We start from the raw sequence: 21,440 nt of genomic DNA, 5'->3' as shown, positions 1-21,440 counted from the left end.
GAAAATTCCCGGTAGGCCGCCTGCTTTTGCCTTCTGTCACTCAAATATAATCAGCGGCGGGCCGCAGCCGCGATCGCCGCGGCCGCCGCTGTTTTCAATTGTGCAGAGGTGACGGCTGCACTGAGTTTCCTGGGGCTGCTTTTTCATACCTGCAGACTGCGGTAGTTAAAAGCAGCCACAGGCCGGCAGGTTGCGGCCGCCATGCTCGTCGCCTCACTTCCCTGACTTGAACTAGTCCTGACGTTTTTTTTTTCTCCTGCTCGGCTCCTCCCCGTAGACACATGATCAGTGATGGTGCTCACTGATTAGCTAGGTAAGAACTTACCTAGCTAATCAGTGAGCAGCATCACTGATCATGTGTCTACGGGGAGGAGCCGAGCAGGAGAAAAAAAAAACGTCAGGACTAGTTCCATCGTCCCGTGCGGCGCCAACACCGGCTCCTAGTACAATGTCTCTGCAGTGTCTGCCCGGTCACGAGTGAGGGGAGAAGTGAACGGCGTCGCCACCCTGCCTTGGAGCACAAGGTGAAGAAATACATTTAAATTCAATAAAAACGATTCTCTATCTTACCATATCTGCACCCCCCGGCCCCCCCCCCTTCTCTCTCTGTCACCTACATTTGCTGCCCCTGCAATAAGATTAAAATCTGTAAAATAATCTCAGAGAGGAGGGGGGGGGGGGGGGGGCACCGTGCAATGCCTCATGAGAGAGATTATTATACAGGTTTAGGTTACAATTTGCACCCCCCCCCTCCTCTCTGTCACCTTGCTGCCCCTGCAAATTGTAATAAAAAAAAAAAAAAATTCCCACCTGTCCTCCTGCGGCTGCCTCCCGCACTATAGCTCCGGCGGTACGGCACTTTACCTGAAAAATTTGGTTACTTAAAGTGGAGGTTCCCCCTAAAAAAATTCTAACAATACATTGAGAAGACTGATTACACTGCGGGTATGCTGTTGTTTTTTTTTCTCGTACATACCTCGTTATCGCCGTTTCATCCCTCGGCTTCCGGGTATGATTCTAGTGGGGCTGGGCGTTCCTAGTTGATTGACGTTCCTCCGACCGACGCATACTTGACGTCACGACTTTCCGAAAGAAGTCGAACGTCGCTGCGCAGGCGCCGTATAGAGCTGACTCTATACGGCGCCTGCGCAATGACGTTCGGCTTCTGTCGGAAAGTCGTGACGCGCAGTATGCGCCGGTCGGAGGAACGTCAATCAACTAGGTCTTCTCAATGTATTGTTAGATTTTTTTTTAGGGGGAACCTCCACTTTAACTGTTGGCAGTATGGAGGAGTGTGACAGGCACTCCCCATGCTCATTTACGAGTGTGACCGGCCACTCAGCCAGATTGTCATTTGTTTGACTGGAGGAGGCTCCACCTAAAGTGTCAGTATTTTAGCAGCGCTTTACTGTCATTTTTGCGGCGCTATTCAGCCGCTAGCGGGGCGCCTCATAGACTTTGAGCGTCCTGCCAGCACAATGCTAGCGGCCCAAAAGGATAAAAAAAACGTCCGCAAAGCGCCGCTGCAGCAGCGCTTTGCTGGCGGTTCAGCACTGCTGCCCATTGATTTCAATGGGCAGGGGCGCTTTAGAAGCAGTGTATACACCGTTCCTACAGGGCCTCAAAGATGCGGCTAGCAGGACTTTTTTGAGCATCCTGCCAGCGCACTACTCCAGTGTAAAAGCTTTTGCATTGGAGTGAGAAGAGAGGCTCTTTCAGGGCATTTTGCAGGCGCTATTTTGTAGCGCCTGCAAAGCGCCTCAGTGTGAAAGCAGTCTAAGACCCCTTTCACACTGAGGCGCTTTGCAGGCGCTATAACGCAAAGCAGAGCAGAGCGCCCTGAAAGAGTGGTTCCACTCCAGTGTGAAAGCCCAAGTGCGTTCACACATGAGCGGTGCGCTGGCAGGACATTAAAACATTTCCTGCAAGCAGCATCTTTGAGGCGCAATAGGAGCGGCTCCTAAAGCGCCCCTGCCCATTGGAATCAAAGTGACACTTTGCGGCCATTAAAAGCACCCCGCTAGCGGCTGAATAGTGCCACTAAAAATAGCGGCGCTTTACTGCTGATGCCCCCACCGCCCCAGTGTGAAAGAGGCCTTAAAGTCATTATCATGTGCGATTGTGCGTGTGTGCTAAGCAGATGGGGCCGCTGGTGATCCTACTCCCTCTCTCCCCCTGTACAGTGTCAGAGGCACTGGCTCAGCATTGGCAGAGGACTGTATCCATTACAAGGAAACACCCCCTGCACTGCTGCGCAGGGTTGCCAACTCATCCCTTTAAAACAGAACACATATTAATTACACAGGTTCTGTGGCTGATTAAGGAGGTAATTAAACTCACGTGGTGCCTTATTTGCATTAAATTAGCCTCAGAACCTGTGTAATTAATATGTGTTCTGTTTTAAAGGGATGAGTTGGCAACCCTACTGCTGCGTGTCCCTGACCATCACAGTGCCAGTGAGTGTGACCTGTCTGTGTACCACTGCGTGCAGTCACTGTCTGATGTTCCATTCCATTCTGCCTTTCTGCCCAGTGCTGTGCCCATGATACACCGCACCATTCCTCTGCATTTATGGGTGCTGATATTGCTGCATTTAAGGGTGCTGATATTACTGCATTTATGGGTGCTGATATTACTGCATTTATGGGTGCTGATATTACTGCATTTATGGGTGCTGATATTACTGCATTTATGGTTGCTGATATTACTGCATTTATGGGTGCTGATATTACTGCATTTATGGGTGCTGATATTACTGCATTTATGGGTGCTGATATTACTGCATTTATGGTTGCTGATATTGCTGCATTTATGGCTGATATTGCTGAATTTATGGGTGCTGATATTGCTGAATTTATGGCTGATATTGCTGAATTTATGGGTGCTGATATTGCTGCATTTATGGCTGATATTGCTGAATTTAAGGGTGCTGGTAAGGCCATATTTATGGGTAATGGTAAGGCCGCAATTATGGGTGCTGATATCACTGCAATTATGGGTGCTGCTATTACTGCAATCTTGGGTGTTTTTTTTGTTATGGTTATCTGAAAGATGGGTTTCAAATGTTTTGACAGGGGCACAGTTTCAGTGCTTGCCATAGGCGCCATTTTCACTAGAAATGCCTCTGCTCTCGCCGTTGCACCCTCTCTCTCTCTCTCTCACCATTGCAGCCTGGCCCCTCTCTGGCTCTCTCATGGATTTCTCTCTTTTTTTTTGGGCTGGTATATTAATGCTGTGGGGCTGGTATGAAATTATTTCCAGGGCTGGTTTTCATTCCCAGTCCGGCCCTGGTGGAGAGGAGAGGTTAAGGCCCCGTACACACCATAGAATCCATCCGCTGAAAAATCTCAGCGGATCGGTTTCAGCGGAGAGATTCTATGGTGTGTACATTCCTGCGGATATTTATCCGCGGAAATTTCCCAATTCCAGCAGATACAAATTTGTAGACATGTCTACAAATCTATCCGCTGGAATTGGCTCCCGCGGATCGATCCGGTGGTCTGTACAGACTCACCGGATCGATCCGTCCGAAGGGATCCCCCGCATGCGTCGTAATGATTCGACGCATGCGTGGAATTCCTCATCGCGGCGACGGCGCGACACGTCATCGCGAGGGGATTTGGGCGCGGATTTCGATCCGATGGTGAGTACACTCCATCGGATCCAAATCCGTGGAAATCCTCGAGAGGATTTATCCGCGGTATCCGCGGATAAATCCTCTCGTGTGTACTAGGCCTAACAGTATAGTTTAAAGCTGAATTCTGGGGAAAGTGCAAAGGATAAATATTCTTGATGTCTATGGAGCCCAAAACACCTGTAATCTGCCCAAAAAGAAGCTCCTGTGCTTTTTTTGAGCGATGGGCATTTTGCTTCAAGTGACAGAACACTCAGGGGCCATTGAAATGAATGGCAATTGTCTTGTTGGGCGTTTTTAGAGCTAAAGCTTAAAACCAGAAAAACGCCCAAAAACACCTAGGTGTGAACAGAGCCTTACATCTAGGGTACCAGAAACAGCAGCTTTACCTTCGCAGTCCTATGCTACTGCAGGCTTCTCCACGCTGCAAGACCAGCCCCTGCAGCCTCTTCACCTCTAAGCTCTGGCAGTCAGATCCTCCTGACATTAAAGTGGTTGTAAACGTGAAAAAAAAAAAAACCTGTATGACAAAGGCATAATAATACTTACCTTAGATCGAAGCTGTTGCAGCGGCCACTGTGACCGGCGACATGTCTCCCGGAGTTTTTTCTGGGTTTGCGGGCTCCGGCGCTGTGATTGGCCAGAGCCTTGATGATGTCACTCACACGCATGCACACGGAGCCGCTGGTCACAGCAAGCTGCTGAAGAAATGGCACGAGCGAACCGTTTCTTCAGTGCACATGCGCCGATGACGTCTAGGTTTAGGAGATATTTACAGTACCTACAGGTAAGCCTTATTATAGGCTTGCCTGTAGATACAAGTGGTGTAAAAGGGGTTACAACCACTTTAAGACTGATGCAGAGTCAATAGCCCTACATTGGATGGAGAACACAGAGGAACATCTAGTTGAATGACTTTGCAGTCTTTAACTACTTGTCCACCGGGCCTATTCTGGCACTTCCCTCCTTCATGTAAAAATAATTTTTTTTTTGCTATAAAATTAATCAGAACCCCCAAACATTATATATTTTTTTTAGCAGACACCCTAGGGAATAAAATGGCAGTCATTGCAACTTGAATTAAAAAATAACAAAACAGTAAAGTTAGCCCAATTTTTGTGTATAATGTGAAAGATGATGTTACGCTGAGTAAATAGATACCTAACATGTCACACTTTAAAATTGCGCACACTCATGGAATGGTGCCAAACTTCGGTACTTAAAAATCTCCATAGGCGACGCTTTAAATTTTTTTACAGGTTACTATTTTTGAGTTACAGGGGAGGTCTAGTGCTAGAATTGTTGCTCATGCTCTAACGCACGCGACGATACCTCACATGTGGGGTTTGAATGGCATTTACATATGTGGGCGGGACTTAAATGCATGTACGCTTCTGAGTGCGAGCTACCAGGGACAGGTAATAGGAATCACTGTGACAGGTCCTCTTTATGGAGAGATGTGGGGTCAATAAGACTCCTCCAGGCTTGAAAGCATGAGATTGTGAAAAAAAAATCACGATCTCATGCTGACAGCCGCGATTGCGGCTTTGTTTACTTCCGGGGTACCCAGGCGTGACGTCACAACATCGCGTGCCTCCGACGGTCATAGAGATGACTAGTGACCAGTCATCTCTATGCTTCCCAGTCAGCGCCGGCCAATTCGTTCTCCGGGCAACCGAAGGCATCCGGAGAAGCACCGGATGGCGGCGGGAGGGGGGGACGTCCCCTCCCGCTGCCTATAAGAACGATCAAGCGGCAGAGGTGTGTGTAAACACACCTTCCCTGTTCTTCGTTGTGGCAGTGTCATTGATCGTGTGTTCCCTGTTATAGGGAAACACGATGAATGACGTCACACGTCCAGCCCCGCCCCATACAGTTAGAAACACATAGGAGGTCACACTTAACCCCTTCAGTGCCCCCTAGTGGTTAACTCCCAAACTGCAATTGTCATTTTCACAATAAACAATGCATTTTTATAGCATTTTTTGCTGTGAAAATGACAATGGTCCCAAATATGTGTCAAAATTGTCCGATGTGTCCGCCATAATGTCGCGGTCACGAAAAAAATCGCTGATCGCCGCTATTAGTAGTAACAAAAAAAAAATATTAATAAAAATGCAATACTATCTCCTATTTTGTAAACGGTATAAATTTTGCACAAACCAATCGATAAACGCTTATTGCGATTTTTTTTACCAAAAATAGGTAGAAGAATACGTATCGGCCTAAACGGGATATTTATTATAGCAAAAAGTAAAAAATATTGATTTTTTTTTTAATTGTCGCTCTATTTTTGTTTATAGCGCAAAAAATAAAAACCGCAGAGGTGATCAAATACCGCCAAAAAAAAGCTCTATTTGTGGGGAAAAAAAGGACGCCAATTTTGTTTGGGAGCTACGTCGCACGACCGCGCAATTGTCCGTTAAAGCGACGCAGTGCCAAATCGCAAAAACTGGCCAGGTCCTTTACCTGCATAAAGGTCCGGGTCTTAAGTGGTTAACCCCCTTAGCGGTATCCCCGAGCGTGACTCGGGGTTGTTTTTCAATGCTACTATCGGTATCCCCGAGTCACGCTCGGGGTAGATGTGCAGAGCGTGCAGCAGCGCGGCTTACCTTCTCGCTGAATCCACAGGCTTGGTTTACTTACCTTGTCCCTGGATCCAGCGATGTATCCCCGCTGTGTGAGCGAGCGGGTCCTCGCTCGATTCACAGTGTCCCCGTGTGCCGCCGATCTCCGTTCCCTGCGACGTTAGTACGCACGGGGATGGAGAACGGCGCCAAATTCAAAAAAGTAAACAAACACATTACATACAGTATACTGTAATCTTATAGATTACAGTACTATATGTAAAAAATACACCCCCCCCCCCCCTTTTCCCTAGTGGTCTGCCCAGTGCCCTGCATGTACTTTTATATAATAAAAACTGTTCTTTCTGCCTGCAAACTGTAGATTGTCCAAAGCAACCAAAAGTGTCCCTTTATGTCAAAAGTGGTTTTAGAGCAGCTAGAAAACAGCGATAATAAATTATAATCACTTGCAGAATTGTGCGATAGTGATTTGTGGGGAAATTCGTCATAAAAAAATAAAAGTAATGACAGCGACAATTCTGCAACTGAGCAAATTTCAGTGATTTTGAGTTGATTACATTATTGAATATTTTTTATTATAAATATATTATTATTTGTTATAATTATTTATAATTATTTATTATATTTATAATTTTGTTTTTAAAAAAAATCATACCCGGGATGCCTACTAGACTCTTGTTTGGTCAGATTTAACCTGCCTGGCGGTCTTCCCGAGTCTGACTCGGGGTTAGATTTTCCTGCTGCGAGCGGAAACCCCGAGTCAGACTCGGGATCGCCTCGCTAGATCCACAGGCACAAGTTACTTACCTTGTCCCTGGATCCAGCGATGCCACCGCGCTGTGTGAGCGAGTGGGACCTCGCTCGATTCACACAGTGCCTCCGTGTGACGCCGATCTCCGTTCCCTGCGACGTTACGACGCACGGGGACGGAGAACGGCGCCAAATTCAAAAAAGTAAACAAACACATTACATACAGTATACTGTAATCTTATAGATTACAGTACTGTATGTAAAAAAAACACACCCCCCTTGTCCCTAGTGGTCTGTCCTGTGTCATGCATGTCATTTTATATAATAAAAAACTTTTTTTCTCCCTGCAAACTGTAGATTGTCCATAGCAACCAAAAGTGTCCCTTTATGTCAAAAATAGTTTTAGATCAGCTAAAAAACAGCGATAATAAATTATAATCACTTGCAGAATTGTGCGATAGCGATTTGTGGGGAAATTCGTCATAAAAAAATAAAAGTAATGACAGCGACAATTCTGCAACTGAGCAAATTTCAGTGATTTTGAGTTGATTACATTATTGAATAATTTTTATTATAAATATATTATTATTTGTTATGATTATTTATAATTATTTATTATATTATAATTTATAATTTTGTTTTAAAAAAAAATCATACCCGGCATGCCTACTAGACTCTTGTTTGGTCAGATTTAAGTGAGTTATTCCTAAGAATTGCAGGCCTACAGTATAAAACGCCAAATTTCCTTGCAAAATAATTGTACCGCTTTTGGTACGTAATTCCAGGCAGAATCATACCGCCAGGGAGGTTAAAAGAATCTATTTAGAAAAAAAAAAACGAACCTTTACAACCCCATAAGACAATCTACTTCTATGTTTCATTCCGCAGCCATTTCTATAGAGTTATTGTCTAGGAACAATCACTCGCAGGACCATAAACATAGTATCAGTATATAATAAAGCTCTGGAGTGTCTGATCAATAGCACGCACTCCTTTCCTTGTGTCTGTAGTCTATAGGTACAAGTAATTATAAATAACAGGAGGATGTCCCTGTGATCTCTTTGTTCTAATGTATTCACTTCTCGGAAAACAACTCTAGATCTGGGCTGTCCCATTGTCTGCAGCATGCATCCATAGCATGGCTGATTGGAGGAGACGAGAGAATCACCTCCCAACTCTGCTGTATAGCTGTAGCTGAAAAAAGCAGAAGAGGATGTTGTCACCAAGGAAACGAAAAATCTGACTGTTGCCAAGAGGCTGAGCAGAAGATCTGTGACGTCACCCTGCGGCTGTCCATCTGAGATGCTGAAAAACACAGACAAGAGAGCAAGAGAGAGAGAGACAGGTACAGAGGGGGGCAGAGGAGACTCCAAGGCTGCAACACCAGACACAAAGCTGGAGCAAAATCCTCCTTGTAGATATATTTCAATGATTGCATCTTATTCAGGATGATTACGCTTTTATGAAACTGCAGTATTAGGTGAGATGGGGATTGCATATCTATGAGGGTTTGGCTGCATGTTATCATATACAATAACATTAAAATCAAGAACCTAATCATTTTTATTTTAGCCTGTTACGGTTTCCAGGTTGATATTTGAGCATTTTTATGTAATCTTGACATGGATTACTTGTAACTTTAGTTTTCTTGGATATTCTTGCATCTGCAACTGTAAAAGTTAGTGTTACTGCATCCACTGACCCTTTCTACTGTAAGTGATCCTTTGTATAATTTGTGATGACAAAGCATTTTTGTAATGTAATGCGATTGCGCCCAACAGCCTTGCATGTTTTAGTTTATCTGCTATTTACACAGAGGGGGGTTATTTACGAAAGACAAATCCACTTCAAGTGCAGTCGCTGTAAATCTGAGGGGTAGATCTGAAATGAGGGGAAGCTCTGCTGATTTTATTACCCGATCATGTGCAAGCTAAAATGCTGTTTTTTATTTGACTTGCATGTCCCCCTCGGATCTACAGCGACTGCACTTCCAAGTTCACTTTCAGTGCAATTTTAAGTGCACTTGTAGTTTTCACTTGTGAAGACCGGAGAAAAGACTGGATAGCCGCACTTCCACGAAATTCTTAAAAAGTTGCTTTTATTGGGGAGCTGCGGTGGCTCAACGCGATTGGCACTGCACTGACAAGCCATTCACCCAGGGGTCAAGTCCTGGGGAAAAAAGTGTGGGAACTCCCACCCAAGATCCAAAAAAAAAAAATGATACGCTCATATACATAATTACTAAACCGCATGTTTTTTTTTTTTTTTCTTCATTGTGGAGGTCTGCTGCGGGTTATCGCGGGATTTAGAAAGAAGCAATGTCTCCTGGGAACAATGACAAAAGCTCCCAGGAGACATTGCGGCATCGAGGAAGTGACAGAATACCCGCACACTACCCGATGAATCCATATACAGGAAGCGGCCAGTAACATAAAGCATTACCAAGGTTCGCCTGCACCTCACAGTGACTCGAGCTGGGCATCGCCACTTAGTGAAGGATTGGCTCGGGCGGCTCGGCTGCTCTCGGCTGCTCTAGTCCTGCAAAGGGAACTGCGTTCCTGCTGTGAAAAAAGTGCAGGAACTCCGTTCCCACGCGTTCCCGCAGGACTTGAGCCCTGCATTCACCTCTGCAGCTAGGGGTTTGGATCCCGGTCTCAGCTACATGTGAATTGAGTTTGGTGGTCTCAGCCCGGCTCCCGGTGGGTGTGCTATGCGAGGTAAGCCTGCGCCTAGTACGCCCACCCCCCTCCCACAAAAACCACCACACTTACACGCACTCAAAATTGGGTTAACATGCATGCACTTTGACCACGCGGTCTCTAAAAAGAGAGGCGAAGGACTAACGGGGCTGGTTGAGCGGGCTAGATCCTCTCACTCCCTTATAGGGAGTCCCTCTGCCCCGTTGGGCTTCAAAGCGGAGCAGGTAGGGCGGGATGTGTGGGAGGACCCCCTCACACACCCGCCATTGCCACCCGGGGCATGGAGAAAGGTGGCAGATTGCCTCTGGGGGAGGCCTGCCGGCTCCTCTCTCGAGTACACGCACAAAATACACTTTAGGAAAAAAAAAAGTTGCTTTTAATTGTAAAAAATGGAAACAGCACTACAAGTCACAGCAGACAGTGGGGTGGATAGCTGACGCGTTTCGCACTGGGGTATCAGCGCTTAGTCATAGCTCACTTGTAGTGCAAATTGGATTTGCATTTAGTAAATGACCCCCTGAATGTCTTTAATGAGACATTTTGAAGATCTAATCATTGCATGTTCTTGTATGTGTTAATGGTTATTTTTAGATGGTAATGACCTATCTACGTTGATGTTTTGTTGTAGGCTGGATACCTTAAAAATAGTTGTATGACTTCAGCAATGCTCTAGGAAGATCCATGGTCCTCACCCTTCTCATCTCAGCCTACAAACTCTGCAGGCATATCAACATGTTTAACAACGAGCGCCTTGTTGTGCCTGGATATGTAAACAATATGTGCTGGTGGCAGACGTCCGGGGGTACAAGCAAGAGTCAAGACGTGTCCCCAGGAGCTACCGTAGATGTTCAGATGGCTTTGGACAGGGTCCTTCCTGACCTGCATGTGGCCATTTCTAAGCTAAAGCAAGCTATGTGTGAAAAAAGCATCTGTGACACCATCACAGAAATTTTCCAAATGGTGGAAGAGGCATGGGTGATGCCAGCAGTGGGAAGAGAGGTCGCCCAGGGCTTGTGTGAAACTATCAGACTGGAGGGCGCACTAGACCTTCTTTTGAGTTTTCTTCAATCAACAGAGAAGGAGGTGCAGTACAAGGCATGTCAGCTCCTGGAACAAGTCCTGGTGGCAGAAAACCGGTAATTACTTTTAATTACTCTACATTACATTATATAGCCTGGAGCTTCACTATTTAAGTGAGTTATAATGAGTAAGACAGTCACATTACTTTACAAGGAGAGTTATAACACAATTTGGACAGAAAATATATCCAGTTCAATTCTCATTTTACACAGAGCAATAACAGAATCTGAATAGATGACATAGAGGTTTATTTACTAAAGCTAGAGAGTGCAAAATCAGACTCATATCTCCATAGAAACCATTTAGCTTCCAGGTTTTATTGCCAAAGCATAAAGGAGTTGTAAAGGTAAAAGTTTTTTCACCTTAATGCATTCTAAGCATTAGGATGAAAAAACATCTGCCGATTAGAGGCCCCCGAACCCCCCCCCCCCTTTACTTACCTAACCCCTCAAAATTTCCGCGCCGTAAACGCGCAGGCCGTCTTCCCGGCTCTGTCATTGGTTGATTGAAAGCAGCGTAGCCATTGGCTTGCGCTGCTGTCAATTGCATCTAATGACACGGTGCGCCAGGGGAGGGGCCGAGTGCTACAGTCGGCTGCTACGGCTGCCGGCTGTATTACGGAAGCAAGCCTGCAACGACTCAACACCATACAAGCTCGCTCACATGAAGGTGTTGAGTCCTTGCGGGGGGAGCCGAGACAGCTGCCGAGGGACCCCAGAAGACCAGGTTCGGGGACACTGTGCAAAACGAGCTGCACAGTGGAGGTAAGTATAACATGTTTGTTATTTTAAAAAAAAATAATAACTTACTGACAGGGGCGGACTGACAACTCATGGGGCCCCCGGGCAATAGAAGAGTATGGGCCCCCCGGGCTTACAGATGGCCACCAAGCCAGGAGGCAGTACAGAGGCGGGGCAGCTAAAATCTCTGGATTTTCACATCAAAAGCATGTCGGTTTTGGACATATCAGGGACAGATGTAAAAAAAAAAAACACAGATTTTTACATACTGTCCCTGGTTTTACTGAGCCTGGTAACCCTGATGGGGCCCCCTAGTGGCATGGGGCCCTCGGGCAGTGCCCGAGAGCCTCAGTGGTCAGTCCGCCCCTGCTTACTGATCCTTTAAAGAGGAAGTAAACCCTGATGGGTTTTACTTCCTCTTTTGCTCTGTGCAAACCTTGCAAATGAAAAAAAGCATAATGGGTTAGTATGCATCGCATACTAGTCCATTATGTGACACTTACCCACGCTGCCCCCTGTGAACGCCGCGTCCATCTTCGCTCCTCTTTCCTCAGGGGCCACGGACTCCGGCTCTGTGACTGGCCGAAGCCACGTGACGTCACTCCCACGAATGCGCACGGGAGCTGTCAGTCACGGGACACGCTGGGGAAGAAATGGCACGGAGGTGCGTTTCTTCACAGCGCATGCGTCGATGACAACATTGGCGCACTACAAGTGAAATGTCTCCTAAACGGTGCACGTTTAGGAGATATTTCCACTATCTATAGGTAAGCCTTATATTCTAGGCTTACCTATAGATAAAAGTAAGACAAAAGGGTTTACAACCACTTTAATTGAACAAGCTGAGGTTCGAAGCTGATTGACTACCATGCACAGCTGAACCTGATTCTGAGTGCGCCAGCCTTAGTAAATCGACCCCATAGTCTTTAAAATAAAAATATATAAAAAAAAAATATATTTAGAAAGTGAGACTTTTTAATACTACTTTGGGAAAATTATTAGTAGTAAATTACAATATTACAAGTAGTATATTACAAGTATATTACAAGTAGTATTTAAACAAAAACATGAAACTACCTAGTGAATATAATGTGTGTGTGTGATCTTCTCATTTCTTACAAACCTGACCAGCAACAGAGGAAGCAAGTATTAGTTTCCTGCCCACTGGATATCATCATGCGCTTAGCCGTTGCAAGAATCTGTTATGCTCGGCAGTTTGTTGCTTTGAAGATTTGTGTGTATGGTATACATTATTAATGATGAGATAATGTTATACTATGCTGGTTTGCATCAGGGCTCAGAAGACATAACCTTTTCCCCTTTATAAATTTTGGAAAATAAATCAAATAATCCTAAATAATAATGACATTGTTATTGAAAAGGAGAGCTATTTACCAACAAAGTAAAACTTTAATTTCACTTTTGGAAGTTTGTTTTCGTACTCTAAGCTCCCCCATGTAGCAATGGGGTTGTAATCTTTACCCCTTTATCTGATCCAAGTTGGGTAGGAAACCTACAGTTCACAATCAGGAGAAACAAGGTCTAATTTAGTAGAGTCTAAAGGTGGCCATACACTATACGAATTTCGAAAGAATTTTCTTTCAAAAATCCAATCAAAGAATTTTCGTACGAATTTCGCACCGTTAGTGGGCTGCAGCAACATCCAATTTTCGTGCGGCAAACAAATTAAAAAAACCGACATGTTGGAAATTGTCGGAAAAACAAAACGATTTTCTGATCAATGCTGGGAGAATCGTGCGAGAAATGTAATAGAAAAAAAAATGTGCAAGAAAAGAAAATTCCCGGAGAGAAACGAATATCTACGGAGAGAAAATAATATTCCCGGCAACATGAAAGTTTGGTCGGCCAAATTTCGAAAATCAATGGTGGCATCATCGGATCACAAAAAAAAGAACGTTCTGATTTTGAAAAGAAAATTAGTTTGAAATTCGACCATGTATGGCCTGCTTAACCTTTCATCTTCATGGCACATGGAGGGCAGAGCCCCAATAAAGTCTCATGGCTCTTCAAGTGCATTGTTAAAGCAGATTCCACCCGCAATTTTTATTTTTTTTTAAAAGTCAGCAGCTACCAACACTGTAGCTGCTGACTTTTAATAAGGACACTTACCTGTCCTAGGCGCCTGCGTTGTCCCCCCCCCGACAGCGATCGCTCGGTCCTGGCACCTCCATTCTCACTAAGGGAAACAGGCAGTGAAGCCTTACGGCTTCACTGCCCGTTTCCTACTGCTCATGCATGACTCACGCGGCGCTTTACGAATGGGCGGCTGCTTCCTGGGATACACACAGTTCCCAGAAGGCAGCGCGCCCCATTCACCAGAAGACACCGCAACGGAGGACGAGGAAGAAGACCACCACGGTGGAGGAAGAGGCAGAAGAGCTAGTTCCGCATAGCAACCGCCCTTTTTAATGAGTATAAAAAAAAAATCTATTTTTTTTTCCAATTTTTTTTATCAATTCTTCTTTTCAATTTTTTTTTTAGCTTGTTGGGGGAAAAAAATCAAGGTAAAAACTCCACTTTAAATTCAAATCCACTAGAAGGATCTGTGCCATTGCTCATCATATCTTTAATCATTGAGTAATCAGTGGCATCTTTTAACCTTTATACTGGTCCACTTTGATGCTGAGCTCTTTAGAGGTCGCATGAACTGTCTAGGGTATTTTTATGAAGTCCCTGTTTTTTATTTATTTTTTGGTTTTAAAGAAAGGATCAGTAACCTTGGTGTCTTTCTCCTAAGTTTGTCAAATATAGGGAATTGTCTAAATACCCTACATGCCCAACCAGTGGCCAGCAGAGCCCTCTGATGTGGCCCACAAACTCTTGCTCTGGGATGGCGGGTTGGCAAGCCCAGATTGTGGGTTGCTGACCCGCCATCCCAGAGCATCTGTGTTGTTAATGAAGCTGGCGGTAGAGAAAGCAAGCGGCTGCAGAGCCGCATAAGCTGATGCTTCCTGTATAGCGCCACCTATTGTCATAGGCGGAGTGATACCAAATGCACTCTGCCTGGGACAGCAACAGCCGGCGATACCTGAATTGAAGTCTAAGGCAAAGTGCAGTTAACCCGCTGGAAAGCCACAGGTGTACTGCGCTGCACCTTCGGTGTGGATAAACCTCCACGCATCAGTGTGAAAGCAGCCTTAGACCTCTTTGGCATTAACAGTCAGACCCAACCGAACCCTCTGTTCACCTCTATTAAGCCTCAGATGAAAACCGTCTTTTGGCCATATACACCCAGCTACCTCTAAACCGATCCACAAAAAAAACAAAAGGGGGGGATCTGTGTGCCATTCCATCTGGGCAGATCAAATCGGAGGGCCCATAGAGTAGAGCGAACCATGTCCGTGTCCGCTCTGCATATGCAGGGTAAGACATGGACCTGTCATCCGCCCGCTTCACTCATTGTGGCCCATGACTGGTTACTAAGTCGCTTAAGTGGCCCTCTCTCTTTAAAAGGTTGGCCACCCCTGCCCTACACCATCATACCTAGCTGAATGTGAAGTACTTATTTAAAATGGACCTGTCATACAAGATCAGTGGGGGCTGCTAGTTTGTATGCTGGTCATTAAGAGATTGTAGCCTCGCAATGGTCATGTCACTGAAAACTAGCGAATGAATAGGTTGAAAATGATTTCAGCGCACAAAATTAGTGGCAGTGGCAGTAGGCCTGAGCGAGTGCATTTTATTTATTTTATGGCTTAGCCATGGCTTAATAACATTAGTCAGTAGAACCAAATTAGTATCAATAATCAATTTTGCAAATGCAAGAGAATAGAACACAGTCAGGTATCCAGAGTCATTTTTTTCTTCTTCAGCTGAAGCAGTATTATATAAGAAAATGTGTTATATGTTTAAACAAAAGAAGGAAGTTCACAAGCCGCAAGAATATGGTTTCTTTAGCCCCCACAACGTGTCAACTAACAGAATGGATGTACTTTAGCACAAGCAATAAGCTCATTTTTTTTGTTCCTTAATGCCTAACTTGATAAATAATTATTTCCAGGTAGATTCTAGTGTGAAATACTTGAGGTGATAAAAAAACATACGAATAATGAATGATTCATGTAAAGGTTATATGCTAGCTAGTGCATATATACACCTGCGCCTCAACTATTTGTCTCCAAATCAATAATTGTCACAGCAATTAATGGTTGTGAATTTTTTTTTACTGTCTGTTTGCATGTTGTCACTTTAAGCCTAGGTTCACTTAGGTTCACATTGGAGCGATTTGTTATGTGATTTGAGAGATCAAATCGCATGACAAGTCGCAGCCCATTGGCGGCAATGGCACTGTCCCAATAGGTGCGACACTGATTTTGCGGTGCTGCACCGATTTGCAAAAGTAGTTCCTGCAGTACTTTTGCCGATTTAAGGTGCGATTTTAATAGACATCTGTGTATAAAGCCACACAGATGTCTATCAAGTAGCAGCTGAAATTACGCTGACCTTGCTACTTTGAAATCGCGCTACTTCAAGTAAAGTACCGCAACATCAATGTGAACCAGGGCCAATACTAATTTGTAATTTTGTTGCATACACAGTAGCAAGCGCTGTTAAAGTGGTTGTAAACCCTCGATTATAACATTCTTGAAAAAATTAGCACATAACACAAGCAGCTGATCGCTGCATGTGAAAGTTTACTCACTGCTGTCATTAGCTGTAAATCATTTTTTTTTTCGTTTTAATGACGTCACCGAGCTTGCGCATTGTAGCCCCGCAAATCCGGCCATTTGAAGCCTTGCCGAGTTTTCATCTACATTTCCGGCAGTAAATGTGAGCGAGCTCCATGAGCGAGCTTCCCCTCTGTCCTCAGAAGAGAAGTCTCGCGATGTTACAGTCCTCCTGTTTCTGATAACTCCTCCCCCCCGTGTGACTGAACAACACTGCAGCCTCAGACATTGGAACGAGTATATTGGTTGCCGTGGTAACGGCAATCCAGATCGAGGCTTGGTTACGGCGGTACGATGCATGCGGAAGATTTCTAACAGAGACCCAGTAAGGGCGGAAGTGACATCAGAAGGAGAAGCAATGAACAGGAGCTAGAATGGCGATTTCTATACCCGGAAGCATTGAAAAAAAGAACGCTAGCCAACAGGTATTTGCGGGCCTCGTTTTTTTAAATAATACATGTAATAAGCATTGCAATGACCTTGGCTAATAGAATAACAAAAAATAGAAAAAGTAGCCGAGGGTTTACAACCGCTTTAATCACTAGGCTTCTCTCCAGTGTATTATCACAATAATGAATGATTACTTTAAATGTAACATAACTTGAGAAAGATACAAACCTTCAATTACAGATTTTACAGCCTAAATTAAAGGGACACTAAAGGCAGAAATGTTTTTTTTTTTAAATAACAAACATGTTATACTTACCTCCGCTGTGCAGTTCGTTTTGCACAGAGTGATCCGGATCCGTGTCTTCTGGGGTCCCTCGGCGGCTGTCTCGGCTCCTCCTCGCAAAAGCTTTCCACGTTCATGCGAGCTCCCTCGCTTGGTGGAAAGCTTTTGTGAGCGCGCTCTCGTGATACATCGGCGGCCATAGCCGCCGACTGGATCACTCGGCCCGCCCCCCCGGCGCGCCGCGTCATCCGCTGTGATTGACAGCAGCGCCAGCCAATGGCTGCGCTGCTATCAATCCGCCCAGCCTAGCCAATCAACGGCCAGGCTGGGAAACCAAGAACATCACGTGAACGCGCCCGGGAATTTCGAACGGTCAGGTAAGTAAAACGGGGGCTCGGGGGGGGGGGGGGGCGCGGTACCATCGGATGTTTTTTCACCTTAATGCATAGGATGCATTAAGGTGAAAAAACTTTTACCTTTACAACCCCTTTAAAGTTTTGTCAAGTTTTGGGGACATGGATATTTCCTTGTGACTTCACATACAAATGTAGGTATGGATATATTTCTGGGGGGGTGTCACTTATAGCAGCCAATCATTTATTCTTATAGCACAACTCATTAAATAATAACAATTTTAATGGGGAGATTAATAGGAAGTTCTAATATTTTACACTGTAGGATTTATTTTGTAAAAATATTTTCCACAAAGAATTTGACCAGCATATCATCTCTGCATTAGGACTGCCAGGGGCAACACAGTCACCAGCACATCATTTTTCTGACACAAACACTTATGCCGCGTACACACGATCATTTTTCTGGTTCTAAAAAATTAAGTTTTTTTTTTAATGTCATTAAAAATGATCGTGTGTGGGCTTCAGAGCATTTTTCGGGTTCTAAAAAACTGGGGGGGAAAAATTCGAACATGCTCTATTTTTTAACAACATTTTTCGGGTTCTAAAAAATGGTTGTGTGTGGGCTTTAACGACGTTAAAAATCCGCGCATGCTCAGAAGTTATGAGACGGGAGTAAGCACATTCATCACGCTGTAACAGACGTAAAAGTGCGAATCGTCTTTTACTAACACAACATCAGCTAAAGCAGCCCCAAGGTTGGCGCCATCCGCATGGAACTTCCCCTTTATAGTGCCGTCGTACGTGTTGTACGTCACCGCGCTTTGCTAGAGCATTTATTTTTCACGATCGTGTGTAGGCAAGGCCGTTTTAATGATCAAGTTGAAAAAAAAATGTTTTTTCTAGAGCCTGAAAAACTTCATTTTTTAGAATCCGAAAGATGATCGCGTGTACGCGGCATTACTTATGTGTAATAAAAGGCTCCAGACCTTTTATTACACAGTACCCTGCTAGAGAAATTTGGCTGGTCCCTAATAGTTTCTGTCTCTGCACAGTTTGTGTATTTTAATTGGCAATATAGTGTACTATGTACTTCTACTTCACCTACGCTGGGTCAGTACACTTAGGACTGAACTGTTTTGAAAGTAGCATGATCAGTCGCACTACTTATCTAGACGTTGGTTCAGGGTACAGTATATCAATGTAGACCAGTCTCATTTGGACTCTCTAGTCTTTGCTTACCTTTGAGGCCTTGTACACACGGTCGATCCAAACCAATGAGAATGGTCCGACGGGCCGTTTCCATCGGTTCACCGCTGAAGTGGCCTGACGGTCTGATGTGCGTACACACCATCGTTCCAAAAACCGATCGGGTCAGAACGCGGTGACGTAAAACACACGACGTGCTGAAAAAAACGAAGTCCAATGCTTCCATGCATGCGTCGACTTGATTCTGAGCATGCGCAGGTTTTGAACTGATGCTTTTGTGTACTAACCATCGGTTTGGACCGATCGGTCAGCGGTTAATCGGTTCGATTTTAAAGCATGTTTTACAATTTTGGACCGAAGGACAACAGACCGATGGGCCATACACACGTTTGGTTTGGACCGATGAAACTAAACTTCGGTCCATTCTCATCGGTTTGGAACAACCTTGTGTACGTGGCCTGATTGTTACAAATGCCTGATCTTGATAATGTACCACTAAACAAGCCATTCACCCATGGTAGTAGGGAAGGATTTGCATTTAGCTATGCATGTGGGCCTTCCTCAGTGCAGTACTGCAAAAGGCCAACAGACTTGCTACACTGGGTTCTTTTTGAAATGCAAGTTGTCTATCATTTATGCCGACTCACTGGCTTTGATACATTCTAAATGACTAATCAGCCAGTAGATCAAATCAGAGAAAAGTCATCATTTGCAATCTGGTTCAAGGTCAGCGACTTAAAGCTTTTTTAAAAGAAGATTATTAATTGCATCTTCTATGTACTTCTTATGATAGGTTTCCTTTAAGAATTGTTTATAATTCTTATCTGTAGAAAACTTAATTGACAGAGAGATAGCACAAGCCGATCATAAAGCTAAAAAGTAGTGGAAGAAAAATGTATACTTGAGAAAAAGTAAAAAGGGTTCATTTATAAAAAAAAAAAAAAAAAAAAGGGAAAACTGGGAAAGCAATTTTTTATCTGCTCCAAAGAAATACATGTAGAATATGATCGTAGATGTGGAAAATACTGTAATTCCAAGTTTCTTTGTTGCATCTTATACAGTATAGCTAAGACCCTGTGGTAGCAAGTGAGCTGTTCAAGCCGGCCATAGATGGTTCGAATCTCTGCCGATTCAGCATGGACCGGCAGAGATTCATACCATCTATGGGCAGGCTGAATGTACCCAAATCGATCCATCGATCGCCTTAGGTACAGCCAGCATGTTGGATTTTTGGCATGCGATTATTTGCAACAGCTATAGCTGCTAGAAACAATCGATGTGTTCCCCTGGCAGGGACGGCTCCCTGCGCCCCCCACAAGGAGAAGACAATAGCTCTCTGGGAGGGATTCCCATGTCAACACTGAGGCCTCATACACACAACCGTTTTCCTCGATAGAATCCATCAAGAAACTTGGTGGGAGAGCTTTTTTGCCGAGGAAAACGGTCGTGTGTACGTTTTTTCATCGAGGAAACTTTTGAGGAACTCGACGAGGAAAAAAGTTCTCTTTTACCTCGACGGGAGTCTCAATTTCCTCGTCGTGTTTCTCGTCGGGCTGGTTTTCGACGAGAAACGCGAGCGTGTGTATGCTAAGAAACCCGCACATGCTCAGAGTAAAGTATGAGACGGGAGCGCACCTTCGGTAAAAGTAGCGTTTGTAATGGAGAAAACACATTTTTCACGCTGTAACAGACTGAAAAGTGCAAATTGTCTCTTACCAGACTTTTACTTAACACGCAGTAACATGAGATTAGCAAAAGCAGCCCCAAGGGTTGTGCCAGTGGAATCGAACCCCTGCCATTGTATGTGTTGTACGTCACCGCGTTTGAGAACGAGGAGATTTTGTCTTGACCGTGTGTACGCAAAGCAAGCTTGTCGAGTTCCTCGACAAGCCTAACAAGGAACTCGTCGAGGAAAACGATGTGTCTTTTCCGACGAGTTCCTCGGTCGTGTGTACGAGGCCTGACTGTGTTGATGGGGGAATTGAGCGATTTTCTTTCCTGCAACCCATGTTTGCAGGAAAGAAAACCACACAATCTATGTGCTGCCCTAGACTTTGTTGGCAATACGTTAGTGGGATGTCATGACTAAGGCCAGCCATACATTATACAATGCATTTTCCCACAAAAAAATGGAAGAAAAAAAACGTATTGACTTGAGTATAAGCCTAGGGTGTCCATCTGCATGCCTCACTGTGCCTCACTGTGTCCATGTGCATGCCTCACTGTGTCCATGCCTCACTGTGCCACACTTTGTCCATGCCTCACTGTGCCAATGCCTCACTGTGTCCATGACTACACTTACGTTTAACATGGGAGTACATAGAAGGGGTGCCTGGCTTTGGAAAATCAGTGCTTCCCAGCCATTGGTCCCCCAGACAGAAAACTTTGCACACTTGTAGAGGAGAACTGGGGCTACATGTCTGCCAAGTCCAGAGTCTCAGGTCCAGAGGACCTATGGCCGGCTGGTACCGGGTCCCCAAAGTTACCAGAGAAATGACCGTTTAACATGAGAGTCTATGGAAGGGGTGCCTGACTTTGAAAAATCTGTTCCCCCCGGCCATAGGTCCCCCGTACAACAAACTTTGCACACTTTGCCGGCCGGTACTGGGTCCCCAAAGTCCGGGAGATTAGGCACAAAAAGGTGACTTGAGTATAAGCCGAGGGGGGCATTTTCAGCACAAAAAAATATGCTGAAAAACTTGGCTTATACTCGAGTATATACGGTAGTTGAAGGTAAATATAAAGGAGACTGAATTAGAGTATAATAATAATAATTGTATAATATACAGTTCCTTAAAAAAAGTATTAATACCCCTTGAAATTATCCACTGTTTGTCATGTTGCAACCAAAAAATTGAAATATATTTTATTGGAATTTTATGTGGTAGACCAACACAAAGTGGCACATAATTGTGAAGTGGAAGGAAAATGATAAATGGTTTTCAAATTATTTTACAAATAAATATCTGAAAAGTGTGGTGTACATTTATATTCAGCCCCTTTCAATACTTTGTAGAACCCCCTTT

General features: G+C 44.5%; 1 protein-coding gene across 2 annotated transcripts in view; it reads left to right on the top strand.

Moving 5' to 3' along the window:
- The first annotated feature begins 8,083 nt into the window (after window positions 1-8,083).
- Window positions 8,084-21,440, top strand: part of SARM1 (sterile alpha and TIR motif containing 1) — a 75,651-nt gene continuing 62,294 nt past the window's right edge. The window contains exons 1-2 of one of the 2 annotated variants that reach the window (XM_040338352.1): window positions 8,084-8,317; window positions 10,300-10,807. In XM_040338352.1, coding sequence (XP_040194286.1) covers window positions 10,353-10,807 — 455 coding nt within the window. In that variant the 5' untranslated portion in view covers window positions 8,084-8,317; window positions 10,300-10,352. Of the gene's footprint in view, window positions 8,453-10,299; window positions 10,808-21,440 lie in introns of both variants that reach the window. The other variant, XM_040338351.1, reaches the window with a different exon arrangement.

The sequence above is a fragment of the Rana temporaria genome, chromosome 2 (assembly GCF_905171775.1).
Source record: "Rana temporaria chromosome 2, aRanTem1.1, whole genome shotgun sequence".
Lineage (NCBI taxonomy): Eukaryota > Metazoa > Chordata > Amphibia > Anura > Ranidae > Rana > Rana temporaria.
Note: the sequence above shows the minus strand (reverse complement) of the source record. Positions and strands in the feature narration are given on the sequence as shown.